General features: G+C 37.3%; 1 protein-coding gene across 3 annotated transcripts; it reads left to right on the forward strand.

Annotated features, from left to right (window-relative positions):
- Positions 1–1,651: 1,651 nt before the first annotated feature.
- vezf1a (vascular endothelial zinc finger 1a) lies at positions 1,652–18,947 on the forward strand. Of its 3 annotated transcripts, none has more exons than XM_052567578.1 (6): positions 1,652–1,754; positions 10,402–11,171; positions 13,760–13,829; positions 14,015–14,180; positions 15,979–16,014; positions 16,241–18,947. In XM_052567578.1, exons 1-6 carry the CDS (start codon positions 1,719–1,721, stop codon positions 16,603–16,605), a joined length of 1,443 nt encoding a protein of 480 aa, XP_052423538.1. In that variant the 5' UTR covers positions 1,652–1,718; the 3' UTR covers positions 16,606–18,947. The 3 variants fall into 3 exon arrangements, with proteins under 3 accessions (XP_052423538.1, XP_052423540.1, XP_052423539.1); XM_052567579.1 differs by having other exon boundaries at positions 1,715–1,754; positions 10,405–11,171; XM_052567580.1 differs by lacking the exon at positions 15,979–16,014.
- Positions 18,948–19,986: the final 1,039 nt, after the last annotated feature.

Here is a 19,986-nt window from a genome sequence, read left to right on the forward strand (position 1 = left end):
CCTGAATGAGCACATAGCTTTAGATATTTCGATATTCAGTGGCATAAATGGTAATAAAATAACAATATGGGTCCATTTAAAGTCTTCTAGTCAAATCAAATACCCAAACCATTAATGGAAACTCCTCAACCCAATACAGATGAATAAACCATACGTTCAAATTCGGCTGTGGTGTTTTGGTAGAAAAGCTACATGTAAATCTTGCTTATGTCATGCTTAAATCATGATCACAGCATATCAGATACTTAGCCATAGCCAATAAATTTGGACAGTTTCTGTATTAGCTTCTATGTTAGACAATTTTGTGTGTCAAACATAAACTATTTAAAAAGTGCACCACAGGTTCATTGTGGATAAAGAGGATTTTAAACTGGCCCATATGAGGAGCACATTCAGAGCACTTTTTACATCACATTCAAGGACACACTGTATACTAATAAGCTGGTCCTGATGTAATCACAGTGTAATAGTTGGTAAGCACTGTGCAGTTCTTCACTACTAATGCTGCTTTACTGTATTAAAGGGAAAATATGCCATTATTATATTTAGTAAAATAATTATGTTGTTTATTATTATTATTATTTAATGGACATAACAAATTGAAAGACCGAACTCTTCACTGAAGTTCTAATTAAATGCTTGACGTGTAATGTTTGGTAGCCACGCACAGTACACACACACACACACACAAAGCTACTATACTACTTCTGGGGAAAACAATCTTATAAAGCATGACCTTTTAATCTCTCTGTGACCTGTTAGAAGGAAACCCGTACCCCGCTGACAATAAATCGGGTTATTAAGTTAATTCAGTTGAGGACTCGCCCTTAATTATAAAACGATCCTAAAATAGACCGCGTCTTCAGCTAATCATTCTCGTGTGTCCACTGGGGGGAGGGGGTGGGGGTATAGCAATAAATCAGGTTAAAAGGGGTACACAACTCTGCCCCTGTCCCATGTAGGTTTGTTGCGTCTGGTGTTTTGAACAAATCTTTTAAACGATAGAGTCGTTTTTGTTCACTTCCATGCAATGACTCAGAGCATCTCGTTTTGAACGAACCAGGACATCTCGTTTGTGAACGATTCCATCGATTCGGTTAAGTGGATGATTTAACGAATCATTTAATACTGGAGCAACCTGCAGACAGAGACACTGAATGAATCAATACACGAGTCTGAACAAATCTTGTTAGTGAAAAGATTCAAGTCCTTTAGGTTAACTAAAAATCCCCAACACTAATAGGCAAATAAATGAAACCTGGATATGCATAATGTTGTATTTAAATGTGGAAAATAGACTTTACATGTACAGATACAACTAGATCGTATAAATGCAGATAAATCCTGCAGTCAGTCTCGCGCAGTGAGTTATGACGAGTCTCGCGACAGTTCCACGCTATTCATCAACTTCACTCCTGTTTTTTTGGAGCGTCCCGTGAGTCTGTCGAGATGGAAATGAAAAAACAGGTGTGTTTTGTAAATCACCATAGCCAGTACTTCATGAATTTTCCCCCTGAAGCATAGACAGAATGGGTTTTAACAGAAAGTGTACATAAATGTGTTTTTAATGTACCATATTGTAAAACCGGACAGTGTTTTATTCATTAAATCGTTCAGACTGCTGTTGTGTTCCCCCCTCCCGCGAGTGGTACGTTCCGCGGGGTGGCGGAAGTCTCGCTCTGCCATGTTGAGCGCTTTGTTTCTGTAAGTGAGACGCGATGATGGAGCAGAGCTGGAGCTCTTTCTTATTCCAGGTGAGAAACCCTTTCTCTTAAACACACACGCACGTTCACACTCACACGCCGTTCACTCGTGTTACCGGCCTGCCTGCTTCAGTTTGCTTTATCACTAGAGTTATTTGAAAAGGCGCAGTTGGAGCAAAACAATAGTAGAGGAGTCCCAGGCGCCCAGCTGCGCTCCCTCTCTAACGTTAGATGTAGTAAGACTCAGTCTCTGTGTCTGTAGATCTAACCCTATATCCTTCTTTACCCCTCTTGTCTGACTCTATAGATGCAGCCCTGTGTAAGTTACATCAGTTTGTTACTCTATCTGCAGATCTGTCCTCCTGTTTACTCCTCTGTCTGTACTGCTTCTGTCCCGCTTAATTTCTTTGTTATCCTGTCACTATCTCCATCTCTCCTCCATCTATCCTTCCCTTCGTAGACCTTTCCCTCTGCCTCTATCTGTTCATTCATCTCCCTATTCACTCCTTTATAGATATTTCACTCTGTCCGTCTCTCTGTTTGTTCCTCTATCTCTATCTCCATCAATCTCTTTCCCTCTCTAGATCAGTTCATCATCTCTGCATCATAAATTCCTAAATCTCTCTGTTTTTCCACCTCTACCTTCATCTGTACCTCTGTCTAATGTTCCCATAGTCATGAAAAATCTGGCTAAAAAAGTTTTTTTTTTTTTTTATGTTGTGGAAAACAATGAATGAAAAAGTTATGGAAATGTTTGTAGTCTACGTATTTGTAAAAAAAAAATGGTGGAAATATTTTGACAATGTGTATTCAAATTTTAAAAGTTTAACACTTATTACAGCAACAGTCATAGTCATTAGTCTGTATCTATCTGTCTGTCTGTCTGTTTTAGGACAGAAAGAATCAGACACGCGTAATAAGCGGCTGTAGTGACTCAGATCCTGAAAACTTGTTCACATGTAAACTCACTTTACGAGGTGTTCAGTTAAATAGCATTTTGCTTTCTTAGTCACTTCTATCCTCCAGGCTTTAGTTAAAATTTCTGCTTTTCATTATACCTTTCATAAAATGCATTGATTCCCATTGCACCTGGTTCCTCCGTGTGATCTGCAGCTGGATACATGTATATTAATATTGTTGAAGATCGTATTTATTATGCCCTGTGATCACAGATCTTTTGAAGTCAGTGAGAGTTTTACAGTATGTACAACTACTATAAATCATTCTGGGGAACATGCTTTGTTTGCAGCACATGTTGAGAACACATGGATGTTCTTTACTATGCATGGTTTTGTTATATGTGTTTATAATAACATTGTGACCCATATTTCACTATATGACTCTTCTGAAAAGAAACATGCACATTGTTTTACATTATAACCTATGCTTCAATAAAGCTGAAACTGATTTGCAAGATCTCATATTTCCTCAAGCAATGGATGTTTGGGGTCCTGTTTTGCCCTTGAAGTGCTGCACGACTGAGTCATTCCACAGTCAGTTCTCGGGAAGTGAGATTAGACGCGTTTGATCTAATGTGACACATGCCGCCACGCAGTTTTTTTTCTGTCTCTTTTTAATTGAAAAGATGTTTGGATTAGCATGAATCAGGCTGGAACCTTTGGCAAAAACAGCAGCTGTGATTGATCAGGTGACTTGTTATTGAAAGAGCATCGTAGTGAAAGTAGTGACTTAGGGCTTTAGTCATGAACTTTGTGAGACTGCAGAAGCTTTTCTGATGGTAAACCTTACTTTGAGGGTGAATCACTTCAGTGGGTGTTTAGTGACAGGGCATATCCTTCAAGTGTCTTGGGATGCACTTTTTTTAAAATGGTTTAAGTTGGTCTTGATCAACTGGTTGATCTCACTAATCAGTTATTGGACAGCTAGTCGGTCGTTGTGACCCATCATGACCCAGTGTATCCAAGAGAAAGTAGAATTCCTGTAATCCATTTATCATCAAGCTGAGGTAGGTTTGTGACTCATGAGTCACTGACTCATAAAACACCCTTTATTTGTTGATCAGACGCACAGCACAGACGAGACGCTCCTCAGACCTGCCCCGTCATCTCTGGGGCCCATCTGCATCTTGCCTTTAGAGCCTAACAGCTTTAGTCTTTCATATTTCCTTGTGCTGAAGATGAATGAAAGTTGTGACGTCTGACTGTCCGGGATCTAAGAATGTTTTTGGAGTCGGTGTCGGTCACCAGAGTGAAAATGTTTGCTGGGACACTTTCTCAAATGTTGCTATATATCAAGAAACCATATTAATGTGTCATCAACACACCAATCTGTTATACCATCTATACCACTATTTTTTTTAAAGCTGTGGTTTTAACATCATTATCAGCTCTCTACAGTACAATGACTTAAAATATGTTTTATATTTACAGTGTATTACAGCCTTAATTTTAGCTTGTATCATGTGTTTTTACACTGATGCCAAAATTCTTATTCAATTTATCTTCTGATTTGCACCCATCAAGTGTAAATACCAGTATATACATGTATTTAAGTCAAGAGATATGCAAAAAGAAAATGTTTCATTGAAAAACACAATTATTGTTTTTATTAACTTCTAATTATTTATTTCTACTAAAATATGTGTGTTCAGTAAATTCAAAAACATCATTAAATTACAATTTACATCAATAGATTATTTTAAAAAATGATAGACGTACAATTATACAAGCACACACACACTTTTTATATCATATCATAGTTAATTCTAATTAGCATCTGTCTGTTTTTGTGGATTAAAAAATATATTAATAACAGACAGAATAATAAATTCATATTTTATATATATATATATATATATTTTTTTTTTTTATCATGTGAAAATATTATTCTATTATTTATGGACAAAAACAGACATATGCTATGATGATGTAATATATTCAACATTTATGGGGTTGAATTTCCAGCCAAAATAATTTGCATGTATTCAGTTACCGTGGTTTAATATCTCATAGCATGATGTAAGGATGTGGTCACACCACCCACCCCTGTCCCAGTGAAACAGGCTTCATGCGTCTGTGAAAATGTGTGAACTGCAGGGAGATTATGCATTGGGATTCATCCTTTAGGGTCTAATAGTTGTAAACAGCTGGGTTGTGTAGTGTTATGAGCTGTTCGCCTTCCCACAAGCTCCCTGTTCCTTTTGTACAGTTTTTTTGCCCGTTTAATCACCCTTTCTTCTTTGCTGTTTCTTTTCAAATTCAAATTTAAGAAAGCTTTACTCGAAAATGAATTACCATGTGTTTCAGCATCCAGCCCGGGCCTGTTGCAGATCTCCATTGTGCGGCCGCTGGCTTTTCAAAACTCCTTATTCTCTGGCTGAACTCGTTTTCTCTGTTATTTACGTTACACTGACCTCAGACTTCAGACCCGATTTGTATCAAAATTGTCAGAGTGGCGTGAAGACCCAGCAGGGCTACAGTCATTCTGCGTCACACACTCGCAGAGTTCACATACACACACACACACACACACACATGCAGCGGCCTAGTCTAGACTTGTGTCCCCAGACGTACCCAGTAAACTGATGACTGGGATGCTATAGGAAAAGAGCAGACAGATATATGTGTGTGTGTGTAAATATGCAGTTCTCCTAACGAATAGAGGAACCAAATCAGAGAAGACTCCTGCACAAAGACCCCCTGCGGATCCATGAGGGCATCCCGGCTCCGATTTGTGTCCATCACAATAGAGCAGATAAAATAAGGAGCAGAAAGGAGCGTTCTTTTTTTTTTTGTCCTGCGTCTGCCTGCATTGCGGTCAGCCCTGCGAGATGGATGGATGATGCTGAATGCGAGAGGTCAGGTATTTAACCCTGCCCTCTCCGTGATTGCACGAAAGTACGCATCTTAATTGCGGTGTCCTCTTTTTGCTGCATCTGCAGAGACCAACTGCATCATGCACCTGATTAAGCAAAATTACATAATTATTAAATCTTCTAATGGACCCTGTTCATAGACTATGGATCTGTTTCCACAATTATTAACATCGTGAATATAATTTTTGTCTATTTTCATAGTAAAAATATATAACGCTATCCTTTGTTTTACGTTACATTGGCATTATATCTAAAAAAAATAGAGTATTATGAATATGGCAACTGAAGGAGTGATGGCAAATTTAACATCTTTCTCTCTTCTGACCAACACATTTTTTTTCATCATATGTAATGTCATATTTTTGACATGGTATTTATTTTCCTATTGGAGCAAACAGAAATGCAAAAAAAAAAAAATGTGCTGTAGTTTCCGTTCACCACCAAAGAGGTTTTCCTAATTATGATCCTAATTCCTAATTATCCATAAGTTCTAATCAGGAAGGCCCAGCAGATCCTGGCTTTCATACAGCATGGCAGTACAGTTGTATTTTAATTTTTCTTAAAGTCATTTTTACTTGATAAACACCTATCTGCATTTATGCATTTACATAAAAAATAAAATAACAAACACAGAAACCGGCTGAATGCAAAAACATCCAATGCTTTAAAAGATAGATATTAAACAAAAATGCTAAATCTCAAGCTTTTTCACAAAAATCTTATTTAAAAGATCCAGTTACTACAAGACTATAGGCATACAATTGTTTTCAGAATATACAGTACATATAATAAGTGCAATATTTTGAAGTCAAATATTCATCAAATAAGCACGCTAAAAATCAAAGTACCTTTTTTAGTTTTTGCACAACGCTATATTATTAGTCTATTATAATATATTTTGAAATTTGAGAGCCAATAATTCAAAGGTTTTAGCATCCGCAGTTATTTTGAGACCGTAAGCATACTAAAACTCTCTTTATCAAGTTGAAAAATATTAACTAGTCCACTTCACTAATCAGTTAGCTTGTAGGATGACTAGTGAACCCATATTTATGTTTCCTTTGCCTCTGAGAACTGACAGGCCTTGTTGTTTCATCAAGGCAGGGGAAGCTGTTCCCTCAGGGGCCGAGCACTAATAATGCCACCTTTGACCTTTTGCTGACTTCATTCATGGTTTAAAATCTACATCTGATTTTTGCTCATTAGTTGTGTGCATTTGGGGAAGGTTTTTTGATTGTTGTTGTTTAAACCAAGCTGGTTTGGGGCTGTTTCTGTGGTTTGTGGGGGCTGTGCCTGTTTTAGATGCTCCATTGAACATCAATAGTGGGTTAACAGGGCGTTTGCCGCACTTTATCGAGTCTTTTAAACCCCTCAGGCTGCGGTAGAGTTGAGAAGTCGGATTCATTATGGTGAACCACTTCGTTAAGACTGTTCATAGATACATTGAATTTAACTTTCATACATGTTCAGAAACTCCAAGTTTGGCAATAGATGTGTTTGTGATGGTTGTATATTGTTTTCCCTCTGGTTGTCCTGGTGTTGTGGCTCAGAGATCAGTGTCTGGCGGGGCAGGTGGCTGTGGTGTAGGTTAGCAGTGAGTGTCTGTAAGCTTTTGCCCCTGGCTGTCTAAACAAATCCCTCACGCTGCTCTGTGTGTGAGGGAGAACTAAAGGAGTGCATCCAGCCTCCCAGAAGCCTCAGTAAACAAATAAACATCCACCTCTGTTTCCAGGCCTGCGAGGTGGCTTTCACTGTGTGTTCAAGTTGGCTGCATCCCAGTTCACATACTTCTGTGCACTGAAAGTAAATAGTTCACTCATAATGGGAAAGTATACACTTTTAGAGTTGTAGTAGGAGAGTACGTCAGTATTGTCTCAAACCCACATCATAAAATTGCATCATGCATTTTAACTGCTGTGGCATAATCTGGTTCACACAGATGTAGACTTTAAAAATCAATTGTACCGTATTTTTCGGACTATAAGTCGCACCTGAGTATAAGTCGCATCAGTCCAAAAGTACGTCACGATGAGGAAAAAAACATATCTAAGTCACACTGGACTATAAGTCGCATTTATTTAGAACCAAGAACCTGCAGTCTACAGGAGCATTGAGCATCATAGAGCGCCCTCTCGCTGCTGTAGACGGTAATGTTTTTCTTGGTTCATTTCTCCTTGTTAATTTCTCTTGGTTCATGTCAAATTAATTTTGATAAATAAGTCGCACCTGACTATAAGTCGCAGGACCAGCCAAACTATGAAAAAAAGTGTGACTTATAGTCCGGAAAATACGGTATTTGTGAAAGACAAGTTTTCTACTAATCCATTTATATTTAATTATATATTACCATTTAGAAGTTTGAGGCTGGTGAAAAAAAATCTTGCTTTTGCATTTAGCTTTGCACGATATATCGGCCACTAAATGTAAATTTTTCTGTTTGTTTTAACAGTGAGACTTCGTAAACAGGCTCTCGAAAATTCTAAAAATTTGGATTTAGATTTATCAGCCAACATATCAGTTATTGGCTTTTTCGAATTATCGGTTATCAATATCGGATAACATTTTCCCTAATTTAGTTGATTAAAAGTAGAGTAAAAACAGTAATATTGTGAAATATGTTTACAATTAAGCTAACTGTTTTTAATAAAATCTAGTAAAGCTGAATTCTCAGCCAACATTACTCCAGTCTTCAGTGTTGTTCATAAATCATTCCAATTTGCTGATTTGGTGGCCCAGAAATATTTCTTATAAATGAACAATTTTGTTAATCTTTTTGTTTAAACCATGATTTATTTTTAGGATTCTTTGATGAATAAAAAAAAATAAGGAAATGAGGTATTTGGTAATAAGGTATTTGAAATAGAATCTTTCATAACATTATAAATGTCTTTGCTGTCACTTTATCAGTTTAGTGCATCCTTACCGGATGCATTAAATACAGAAGAGATCTAGACCTTCATCTGTGCAAAATGTAGCTTCATATCTCATAAGAGCCAGTATATTGCTTATCAAATCTATCATATTCCTGTCGATCAAACACAACTATCTGTAGTGTTAATGCTACAACTCTCTTGTTTTCTCTGTGAAGTCCTTGTCATCTCGTTCACACACAGGTTTAGCTGAGTTTGATCCTGACCTGCTGAATCATCTCACTTGTGTTACAGTTCATTTTGCAGTCACATGAAGAAGCGGGAGCATCTCAGCAGATCGGTTTACGCCAGCCGAACAGATTTAGATTCCTCAGCGGCCCGGCGTTGTTTTTGAGCTCAGTTAATCAGAGCGCACAGCCTCTGCCCTGTACCCAGCCCTCATGCCAGCATGTGCTCTATCACGACTCCAGCGTAATCTGTGTCATTAGTTTGGGGCCAAGATGACACTTTTGATAACACTGTGAATCATTCTGAATCAGGATTTCTGAATCCAGTCATTAGCCCAGCATGCATTTCTGTGGTTGAAGAGGGGAAACTTGACTCATTTGATTTAATGAGAAGTTTCTCAATGGAGTGCCTCTTCCTCCTGCCAGTTGTCGAGTCCAGTGTGTGTTTGTATGTAACATGAGCGTGTGTTCATTCCTGAACTTCTGCTCATCGTTAGTCACCCCGCAGGCTACCGGAAGTGCTGATGGGAACACAGAACACACACACAACAAATCTGTGCTAGATGGACTTTGTCATCTACATCAGTGAGATCAGAGTTTCTCATCTCTGTTTCTCATCTAATTTACTGGATTCCCAGAGTTAAACTGAGGAAAGATAAAATCCAGTATATATTCTATTATTTAATTCTGTTCTATTATATATGACCCTGGGCCACAAAACCAGTCAAGTTGCACAGGTATATTTGCAGCAATAGCCAACAAAACATTGTTTGGGTCAAAATTATCGATTTTTCTTTAATGCCAAAAATCATGAAGATATTTTGTAAATATCTTGCCTTAAATATATTAAAATGTAATTCTTGATTAGTAATATGTGTTGCTAAGGACTTTATTTGGACAACTTTAAAGAGCAATTTTCTGATTTTTTTTTTGCACTCTCAGATTCCAGAATTCCAAATAGTTGTTACTCAGCCAAATCGTGTAATATCCTAACAAACCATAAATCACTGAAAAGCTTATTTATTCAGTGTTTAGATGATGTATGTATCATCTATAAATCTCTTTGAAAATAATTTACCCTTACGAAGGTTTTGTGGTCCAGGGTCTATAATATATATTATTATTATTATCATTATTATTTACTACTTATATTAGTTATTTTTCTAATTTAAAAATTATGCCTGGTTACGTAAGTATTAAAGTTTTCCATCTTTTTGTTGAGTTTTGATGTCTGAGTTTTGATGTCTGAATCTTAAAATCATAAATATATATGATTTATATAATAAATATAATAAGGTATATCATTAATACTTTAACCTGTGCTCAAAATAAAACCGTTTTGGATTTATAACATTTCTCTGAACTTATTTTTGGGGGTGTCGCCGTACATGACTCTGTGTGTTTTTAAAGTTTAAACAGATAACAGTTTTAAAATGATTTAGTTTTGGGAATTAATTAATTAATTTATGTATTTATTATCTCATTATTCTATTTCTTTTATTGAGTATTCCATTTTTATTATTTCATTTTGTTTCATTTTATTTAGTTAATTATTTTATTAGTTATTTTATTTTATTATTCTGATATACCTGTTTATATATATATATAATTTTTTTTCCATCTCATTATTTAGTATTTTATTCTATTATTTATTATTTGTAATTATTAAGTGCAGAATATCTCTCTAGGACATTTTTAGCAGCCATAAATTTGGTCAACATTGTTTTTATTATTTTTTTGTTTCCTGTTCTGTCTTCTCCTTCCAGCAGGCTAATGAAGCCCTTCACCACCAGCACCAGGTGGCCCCAAGCAGCCTGCTGCCACTGCTGAACTCTGAGCCCCAGGACCAGAAGCCTGTGATGCCCATTCCTCTGGACCACAAGCCCCCCGTCAGCGCCGCCGAGCTCCTCAAGGACAACGTAGCCAGCGGGACTGGGGGAGGAGGGGGTGGCAATGGCGGAGGAGGTGGTCCAATGCCCGTGGTCAAGAAAGAGCACAAGAGCAAGACACCATTCATCTGCGGCTACTGCAACAAGGCCTTCCGCGACAGCTACCACCTCCGCCGACACGAGTCCTGCCACACCGGCATCAAAATGGTGTCCAGACCCAAAAAGATGGCGCAAGCGGCACCCACCATGGTTTCGCTCATCTCCACCATGTCCCGTGAGAACACAGGCGACCCTGCCTACATCTCAACCGTCGCTGGCATCTTTTCCACAGCGACCACTTCCACGTCTTCTGCCTCCACTGTCATGTCCCCGACGTCCATGTCCAACGTGACCCAACACAGTGCCCCCAAAAAGCCACCCAAACCTGTAAAGAAGAACCACGGCTGTGAAATGTGTGGGAAAGCCTTCCGGGACGTTTACCATCTGAACCGACACAAGCTGTCACACTCGGATGAAAAACCATTCGAGTGTCCTATATGCCAACAGCGCTTTAAGAGGAAGGATCGCATGACGTACCACGTGCGCTCACATGACGGAGGGGTCCACAAACCCTATGTCTGTTCTGTATGCGGAAAGGGATTCTCGAGGTATGTGGAGCTTTTTCACTTGCTTAAATTTAATCAGTATGTTTGAATTATAAGGAAGTTATAATTCAAGTTATGAATTATAAGGAATTCAATGATTCTGGTTCAGATTCTAGTGAACAATTCCTTAAAAGTATTTTAAGGAACCTCTTCCCTTTTTTGACAACATACACTGTTTGGCGTCAGTGATTTTTTTAAATTAACTAAATTAATACTTTTATTCAGCAATAATTCATTAAATTGATCAAAAGCAAAAAAAAAAAAATAATAATAAAAAAAAAAAAAAATATATATATATATATATATATATATATATATATATATATATATATATATGAGTGTGGTGTGTGTGTGTGTGTGTGTATATATTTGCTGTTCTTTTGAACTTTCTTGTCATCTAAGAATCTTAAAAAATATATACGTTTACAAAATACGTATATACATAAACCTGCATATTAGAATAATTTCTGAAGAATCATGTGACACTGAAGACTGTATTTGCTGCTGAAAATTCAGGTTCGCCATTACAGAAATAAATTGCACTTAAAAAAAAAATTGAAAAGAAAAATGTTGAATTGTAATAATTTTTCACAACATTACAGTTATTACTGTTTTTGATAATAAATGGAGCCTCAATAAGTTTTCTTTCAAGAACATAAAAATCTCTTGACCACATACATTTGCCCAGTAGTGTATTTAGTTTGTATTATTTATGTTATTAATTGTCATTTATTACAATATTTATAAAGTAAAAAAAAAATGTACAAATAGTAATTAAACTAAATTAGCGCGAGTTTTAAGTACAGTAACAGTTCATTTCAAGTTGGAAATGAGAAAAAAAAAAGATTGGTAGCTTGGTATAATTGTTAATTGATTGATTTAATGATGCTTAATCATTTAAAAATGATTTAATGTTGGTTCTGAGTTCTTAATATAAATTCGTACAAATAACTATATATCTACACTGTAAACTGACCGTATAGAACGTATACGTTAATGACAAATGTGAGTCATTTCCATCCTGCATTAAATGAGGTTGTTTGTGGATTCTGATGATGTCAGTGCGTTTAATAATGTCTGTTGAAATATGTGTTCAAAGCTGGAGCTGAATCCACCATCTGCTGTTCTGATGATGTTAATGTTGTCTCGTTCCTATTGGCTGCTGCTGGCTGATTTATAGTTGTTGTGAATGGATCTGACTGGCTGTCTTTGTAGGTCCCAGCATGCCGAGGGTCTGCTTGAACAGAAGGAGGAGGGGGTGCTCTTTTTCCTCTGTTATTCCCCCTTTCTTTCCTGTTTGTTCTGTCTTAGAGGATCAGCGCTGGGGTTTCCTTTGAGTCACTCAGGGGCCGCAGACATACGGCTGCTTTAGGAGTCTCGTCTATAGCTCGTCCATAACGTCCCTGAATATCCGGGAAAGCATCGGAGAGGCCTCGCTATCCCTGAAATTAATCCTGGGATTATTTATCACGCACGGACCCAAATCAAAGCGCAGAGATAAAAGGGGCTGTATTTAGAGCTCTGGCTGTTTCTGAGAACACCACCTGAAAACAAAATGTCCCAGTCTCCTCCGGCTGGTCGTGTCACATTCATATTTAGTGCAGTTTTCAAACCTGAATGAAATGATTTTCCTGCAAATGCCCCGTTCATTTGCATACACTGATATTTTGTTCCAAATACTTTGGCTATGAATATGAGAGGAAGTTGTGAGGTAGCAAAAAATTAAATCTGATAGTTAGAATGTTATTTTGATGTCTTCGAGCTACTAAAAGAGATACGATGTGAATTTATTGTATTATTTGATGAAAAGATACTGCTTAACTAATATAGTTACTTTTATTTGTAGATTTAATTTTTTTTTCTTTTTTTAATATCTATATTATTAATGTTTATGTCCGTTTTAGTTATTACAGTACATCATGTCAAACTAATTTTAAATAATGAAGCCGAAATATTAATCAAGCTAATTTCATTACATTTTTTTACTTTTTTAATTTATCCAAAATTCAGTTAAAGTGTACTATTCTGAAATATTACAATTTAAATAGCAATTTCTATATATATTCAAAGCCAATTTATTCCTGTATATAGTACATAGTAAAGCTACATTTTTTACACGTTTTTTCGTATTAATAAAATCAAAATGCTTGGTAAGGATGTGAAAATGCATAAAATGGAAACTGATAAAAAAAAAAAAAACATATGACTGAAAAACGTTTCGGAGGGAGTGTGTAAATGTGAGGTGTCGTATTTATTTTTTAATGTGCAAAAATTTCAGACTCATGTTCACATCAAAGCCTCCAGTGTGAGAGCAGCATCAGTTTGTTCTGGTAGCAGCTGGGAACAGTGAATTGTTGCTAGTATAGGCCAATATTTACTGTATGCCACATCTGTTAGCATGCTTCCTAGCTCACGGCAGCTGATGAATCTGCAGCTCAGAGGCAGACTCGCAAAGTACAGCACCTGAGCCTGCTGGTTTTGTTCTTATGAGGTGTGCACAGCAGCTGGTACCAAAAGCCAGTGGCTTTGTTACAGAGACTTGATGCTGTTTTAATTCTTGCCATGTTTTTCATTTTTCCCTCTCTTTTCAGGCCTGACCATCTCAGCTGCCATGTGAAGCATGTTCATTCCTCGGAAAGACCTTTCAAATGCCAAGTAACGGTAAGAACAGGAACCCATTTACCCTGTTTATTCAGTGGAGCCTCAACTTTTTGAATGTTTAGTTGCTGGCAAATAAAGGTTTGAACACCAGAAAGGATTATTATTGAAGACTTAACAATCTTTGGATAATTAAAAGAAAACTGGTTGAATTTGTGCTGTAAATGATGTAATTCTGTCCATTATAGGCCTGTACATCAGCCTTTGCCACCAAAGACAGACTTCGGTCGCATATGATTCGGCACGAAGGGAAAGTCACCTGTAATGTGTGTGGAAAGATGCTGAGCGCCGCCTACATCACCAGCCACTTAAAAACACACGGCCAGAACAACTTCAGTAATGCCTGTAACAAAGGTAAGTGCAACGTGATTGGCTGCCCTGGCCAATCATCCGGTAGTTTGTATAACATCTCTCCCAGCCTCTCTGGGTGACTCATGTAGCTCTAGCTCCAGCATCTTTCTACTAACACTCTGTTCATCCTTTCCTCAGTGCTCTTTGCTGTCCCTACAGCTCCCAAACTCTCCTATACACTCAAGTGCACTAGTTTGAGAAGGGACTTTGCAAGCACAGTTGAGAGATTTTTAACCCTCTTTTTGAACCATCCAGAATGACAATGTAATCAGCCTAGAATAAATGATATTCTGTTGTGGTCTTAATAAGTCCTACAACTTTTCAGAATATATTATTCAGAAACATCTACAATAATTGAATTAAATGTTTTCTTGACATCACAAGTTATTCTGAAAACTTCACTATCCCGTGCCTGGCCTGTGATTTTACAGGTTCTTGGTTTGACTAACGTAGGTTTTAGGAGCCAGTGTAGAATTGCTATTTCTTAGATGGAATCTGAAGAAGCACAAAGAATCTTGGGAGTGTAGTCTCTGTAAAGTAGACATGAGAGCCATTTGAAGGCATTTTTTAGCATTTCTGTCCAGAATGATAATTGAACAAGGCTTTCAAGATTCTTTTTCATTGAAAGTCCTGTGCCATTGGCATCATTTATGTTTGGGAGTGTTTCACCGTGATTGGTTGTGCTGTTCATGACGTTTCACTGGTCATGGCATTTGACTCATGTGTTCAGATCTTAAGTTAGTCAAGCATGTCAGTGGAGAAGACCAGTGCTTTGCTTGGGGCAGAAACTTCTCTGACTGAACTGGATCCTTTCTAAGGATGTGGACGACAGGGTCAGGAGTAGGTCAAGGGGCAGGTCTACTGCAAGGATTGAAAACAGTGCCCTGCCAATTTGTTCTGTCATTTACTTTCATTAGAATTTAATGGGTAGGGTTTGCACAAATGAATGCCTGAGGTCTCAGTTTGTCTTAGAGCTGTTGTGCTATGTAGTGATCGGTGCCATTACGTGTACTTATGAATTTTTTGTCATGAATTAACCCACTGATCCCCATCCTATATCTCTGTCATGTAGTTTAGTTCAATTTTATTAATTTTTTCTTGATCACGATTAGCAAATTTTTTGTTGTTGTAGACTGTGAATCTTTTTTTATATATATAGACTGTTAGAATTTGGTAGAATTATATATTTATTTTAATAGCTAAAATCTCTGAATGTTCTGGTTTCAAGACACATTCTCTCTTTATTGACACAATCTGTGGCCATGCTGTTGATTACCACAGAAATTTTATTTAATTTTATTGTAGTTAAAAGTATTTTTATACTATAGTATAATATCATATAATGTGATAGAAATTGTATGTATATTAATTCATTATATTTAAAACATTTTTATTTTTTAGTTTCTCGCCTCAGATAAAAACAGATATAATTGGGTGCATATTTAATTATTCTAAATGTATTTGTTATATTATATTATTGTATTGTTATATACTATAGCACAACATAATTCAAATAATTTTTAACAGTAATGCCCTTATAATAAACAAAGAATTTTTGCCTATTTCTTCAAACAGATGAATGAAATTTTTCTTTGCTACGGTCTACATGCTGTTGATGGAGCTTAACCTGTTTTGAACCTGAAACATTCACATTACATTTAAATTTCTCCCATTTTAACACTATAGTCATGTCTGTATTCACACTGTGCAAATGCTGCAGCCCTGCATTGTTAAAAGTCCCATAATGCATCACTGCAGGCAGCTGCCTGCCCATCATAACCCTCTGTCTGTTTCTAAATAGGAGATTGGCAGTGGAACCACTCAGGGCTCCGAAAAGGTAAAAATGAAATGGAAACAAAAAAGGTGGAAAAGACGATGTACACACACAATAACAGTTTGCTCGCTCGTGTCTCTGCTGTTGATAACAGGAAGTTTAATCACCAATGCTCTCATAGGTCATTTGCCACATGAGTCTAGATGCCCAGAGGATTTGGGACAGAATACACACAAATCCCCAACACAAGCACTAACGCTTCTCCTGTCTCTTTCTCTGTGCTCTACAGACAACAATGAAGTTTGCAACTCTGCCTCCACTACACCAGTCTCGGCCACAGCCCCAATCACCTCTGCAATGAACCGCGGCAACACCAGCAACCCTGTTACAATAGCAGCCCAGATGAACATCTCTACCAACACAGTCAACATCACCTCTCCTGTCAGCCTGCAGCACCAGGTTACCATCACCGGCCCTGTGAACATTGCATCCGTCAACATCCCAGCCTCAGCGTCCATGAATATAGCCCATCCGGTGGCCATCACCACGCCCATGGCCATGCCCATGAACATCGGCGCCCCACTCAACATTGCCATGAGACCTATGGACACTATGCCCTTCCTGTCCCAAGTCTTGCCATCTTCTCACTGGTAAAACCAGGGGCCCTGACCAGCATTTTTTCCTGACATCTGAGTGGCGCGAACAAACCCATCGCGTGGCTACATTGCAACACTAGCAGAAGATTTGCACGGATTTCCAACTCTCTCTGGCCTTTGAGTATGTTTGCGTTTTGCGCACCTGGTGAGCAGCTCTGTAGCGGGGCATTGCGCAAGCTCCTCTGAGCACTTCAAACCCCGAATTTAAGAACAAATGCAATAATTGATGTGCATTTCGAACCCTTTTTTTTTTTTTTTTTTTTTTTATATAAGCAGAGTGCCAGTGGGTTCTTCAATGATGTTGAAGTGTACCCTGCTAATCAGTATTTAAGGAAATTCGTTTAAAATGGATTGTTGCTTCCATTGGGAGGATGTTTTTAATATCTTTTGCATTATTTAGATTTTGCGCAATGTTGTGAGTGTGTGCGTGCGTTATTTTTTTTTGTGTGTATGGAGGTGCCGTAGATCACTTTCTTTTTTAATTAATGGTGTTCGTCATGACACTGTTTACTACTATTCAGTTTTTATTAGGGGAGGGCAGCTTCATTCTCTTATTGTTTACGTGACCATTGTTAGATGTCGCGTGTTTTTTTTTTTTTTTTGCATACAGAAGAAAGCTTTGGAGGAAGGAAAGAGTCTTGCACTGAAAGCATATCTCTAGTTTAAAGAGGCAGTATTATCTAAATATAAATATCAAGATATGTTCCAAATGGTGCACTTGATGTGGTCGCTACTATCCCATGGCCTTTGTTTGTGCGGATCTATAAAGTCCATGAAGACAAAGAGTATCCTGTTTGTCATTTAACGATTGCAAAAGGTTCCACCTTTGCACAATAGAAAACACACTTTTCTAAAGTCTGTGCAGCATTTCTTCACCAAAGTATGGACTCAGAGGGCCAAGTGTGTCATTTGGGACGGGGTTTATGAGCTGTAGGTAACCAGCTCATTTATAACAGTGCCATCTATTGGTTGGAGTACTGCGCTGATGCCCTTTTAAAGTTTTAATTTGGACTTTTGCCTGTTAAAAGTTTGTATTTGTATTTTTTATATGATGTTTGCAAGATTCCTGTTCTAAAAACATGTTTTACAAAGGAAATGGCTGAGAATAGGAAATGAACATGGGTAATTCCAGGAAAATGCCTTGGAATTATTCATGTTTGTTTGTAAATATATTTTACTTAGATTTTTTTTTTCTATTTGTTTTTTTTTTAAGTTTTTATTATTATTTTTATTTTTTTGGCATGTTTATGTAATTTTTTTTTTGTTTGTTTGTTTTGTTTTATGAAGTTTAAACTCTGTAGATGATAGTATTTTCCTGTAGTTAAAACCCAGAAGCAACATAAAATTTACATAAAAGCACGTCTTCAGTCTGAAACAATGGAGGATGTTTACAGACTGGCTCTGGAAATTTCAACACTGTGTGCTTGTCTATTTGGACTAAAGATTTGAATTTTTTTTTGTTAATGAAACACAACAGTATGAGTAGGAAGAGTGAGCTGTCACTCACTACACATTACTGCCATCAATGTGAGAGAATTTAGGTACATTTTGTCAGCCACTTCCTCTATATGCTTCCTGTGCATGGAGCAGATGCAAGAGAGAAGAGACTGCTGTAGTGAAAACACTAATTTGACTTGTATGCAATTTTTTTGTGGGTCGTTATCCCGCCACAACCTGTGATTTGACGATCTGGAGTGTCTGAATGGACGCCGTCCACCCCAGCACTGAGTCTCAGGAAGGGGATGCTTTTTCCTGATCAGACACAATGAATCCCTGATCCGTGTGTGTGTGTTTGTGTTCGTGTCTCATGAGGCATTTGATTCTCCCGTCACACTAGAACAAACAAAAGCATGTTCCATAGTTTAGTTTCTGGGAGAGTGAGAATGCACGTTTATGCATTTCATGGTGGATGCATTACAATTGCCTCTTTTATTTGCCAAATTGAAACCAATTATGAAATCCAATGAAGTGAACATTTTCGAATTGAGTCTAATGTTGTTGTTTTGATTCAGTTGGTGAACTGGATGATTTTTGGAGCCCCTGTGAAAGCAGTTGAATGTATATGTTTGTACAGTGTTTAGCTCAGAAGATCTTAGAGTACAGATAGACAATGTGAGCAAAGAAAAGCAAAATAACCTTTTATAAAACTTTTGTATTAGTACATTAACAATGGTAATTTTGTATATATGAAGACTAGGCTTTCTGAGTAGCGGAAAGAAAAACATTCCTACATTTTTTTTAAATGTACGTTTGTCAGAAATAATTATGTAAACATGCGCAATGTTTATGTGCCTTTTATTTGGGTTGTCTAAATAAATAAAAAAAACTGTAAAACAAGCATTTAAGAGAGATCTACCACCATTTATTTTCAGCGGTGCTAAAATGTATTGCATAAATATGGAAAAACAACATCTAGACATTACATTAATCTTTTATGACTTTCTTGCTCTCTTCACACAGATGTACCTTTGTTTGACAGGTTTTCTGCAATCATTAAAAAATCAAGAAATAACCGTATTAAAATCATTTCTAAGCACAGAAATTTCTATTCTCTTTCGATTTTCTAATTACACTCAATTTTTTATTTATTGGCCTTTTAATCAATGCAATCTTAATGCAAATTATTTTGGTCCAAAAAATTAATTTGCTGCTAAAATATGGAGACCCTGATCTGATATTTGTTAAAATAGCTTCTGGCTTTATATCAGGATTACATTAGATATGTTTGTTGTTGTTGTTGTTATAGATTTACTTCTTTAATTAATTTGTTTTGCATCTACATTTAAATAATTTTTTCTTTTGCTGGTCAAAAAAAGTGCAAACTCTTAACCTAAGAAATGAGTAAAATATTTTGCTATAAGTCTCTCTGTAAAATTACATGGAAAAATCAGAGTCTGGCCAATGGGAATGCAGAAGAGAAGACCAGCAGGCACTCTCAGCCTAGGCAATGGGCCAGATATTTTGACTTACACTTGATTTTGCATCAGGCATTGCACATAAGCGTTTTCTCAATGTATGAACCTCACTTAAAAAAAGAAAAATCCTCTTTCATCTCTAATTCATGGCTCTCCATCTGGCCCTGTTCTATTGTTCCCCTCCCCCCACACTAGTTCCTTAATCTTACATGCTGCCTTTTTCTTCTTCTTCGCGAATCTCATATTGGTCGTTAGGACTCATTTCCATGTGCATTGGCTCCATTGGTGCGCGTTCACGGCCTAACGCTTGCCGCATCATTTGATCAGGCGTGACGCGCCCCTGGGATCCCAATATAATCAGCCCTGGGTTTAATCTCGTGTCCATGAGCAGGTGCTTCGGGTTCAAGGTCTTTTGTTTCACCCCTGACTGTCGCCTCACAACGGGGATAAAAGACAATGAGCCC

Source organism: Carassius gibelio, chromosome B10 (assembly GCF_023724105.1).
Source record: "Carassius gibelio isolate Cgi1373 ecotype wild population from Czech Republic chromosome B10, carGib1.2-hapl.c, whole genome shotgun sequence".
Taxonomy (NCBI): Eukaryota; Metazoa; Chordata; class Actinopteri; order Cypriniformes; family Cyprinidae; genus Carassius; species Carassius gibelio.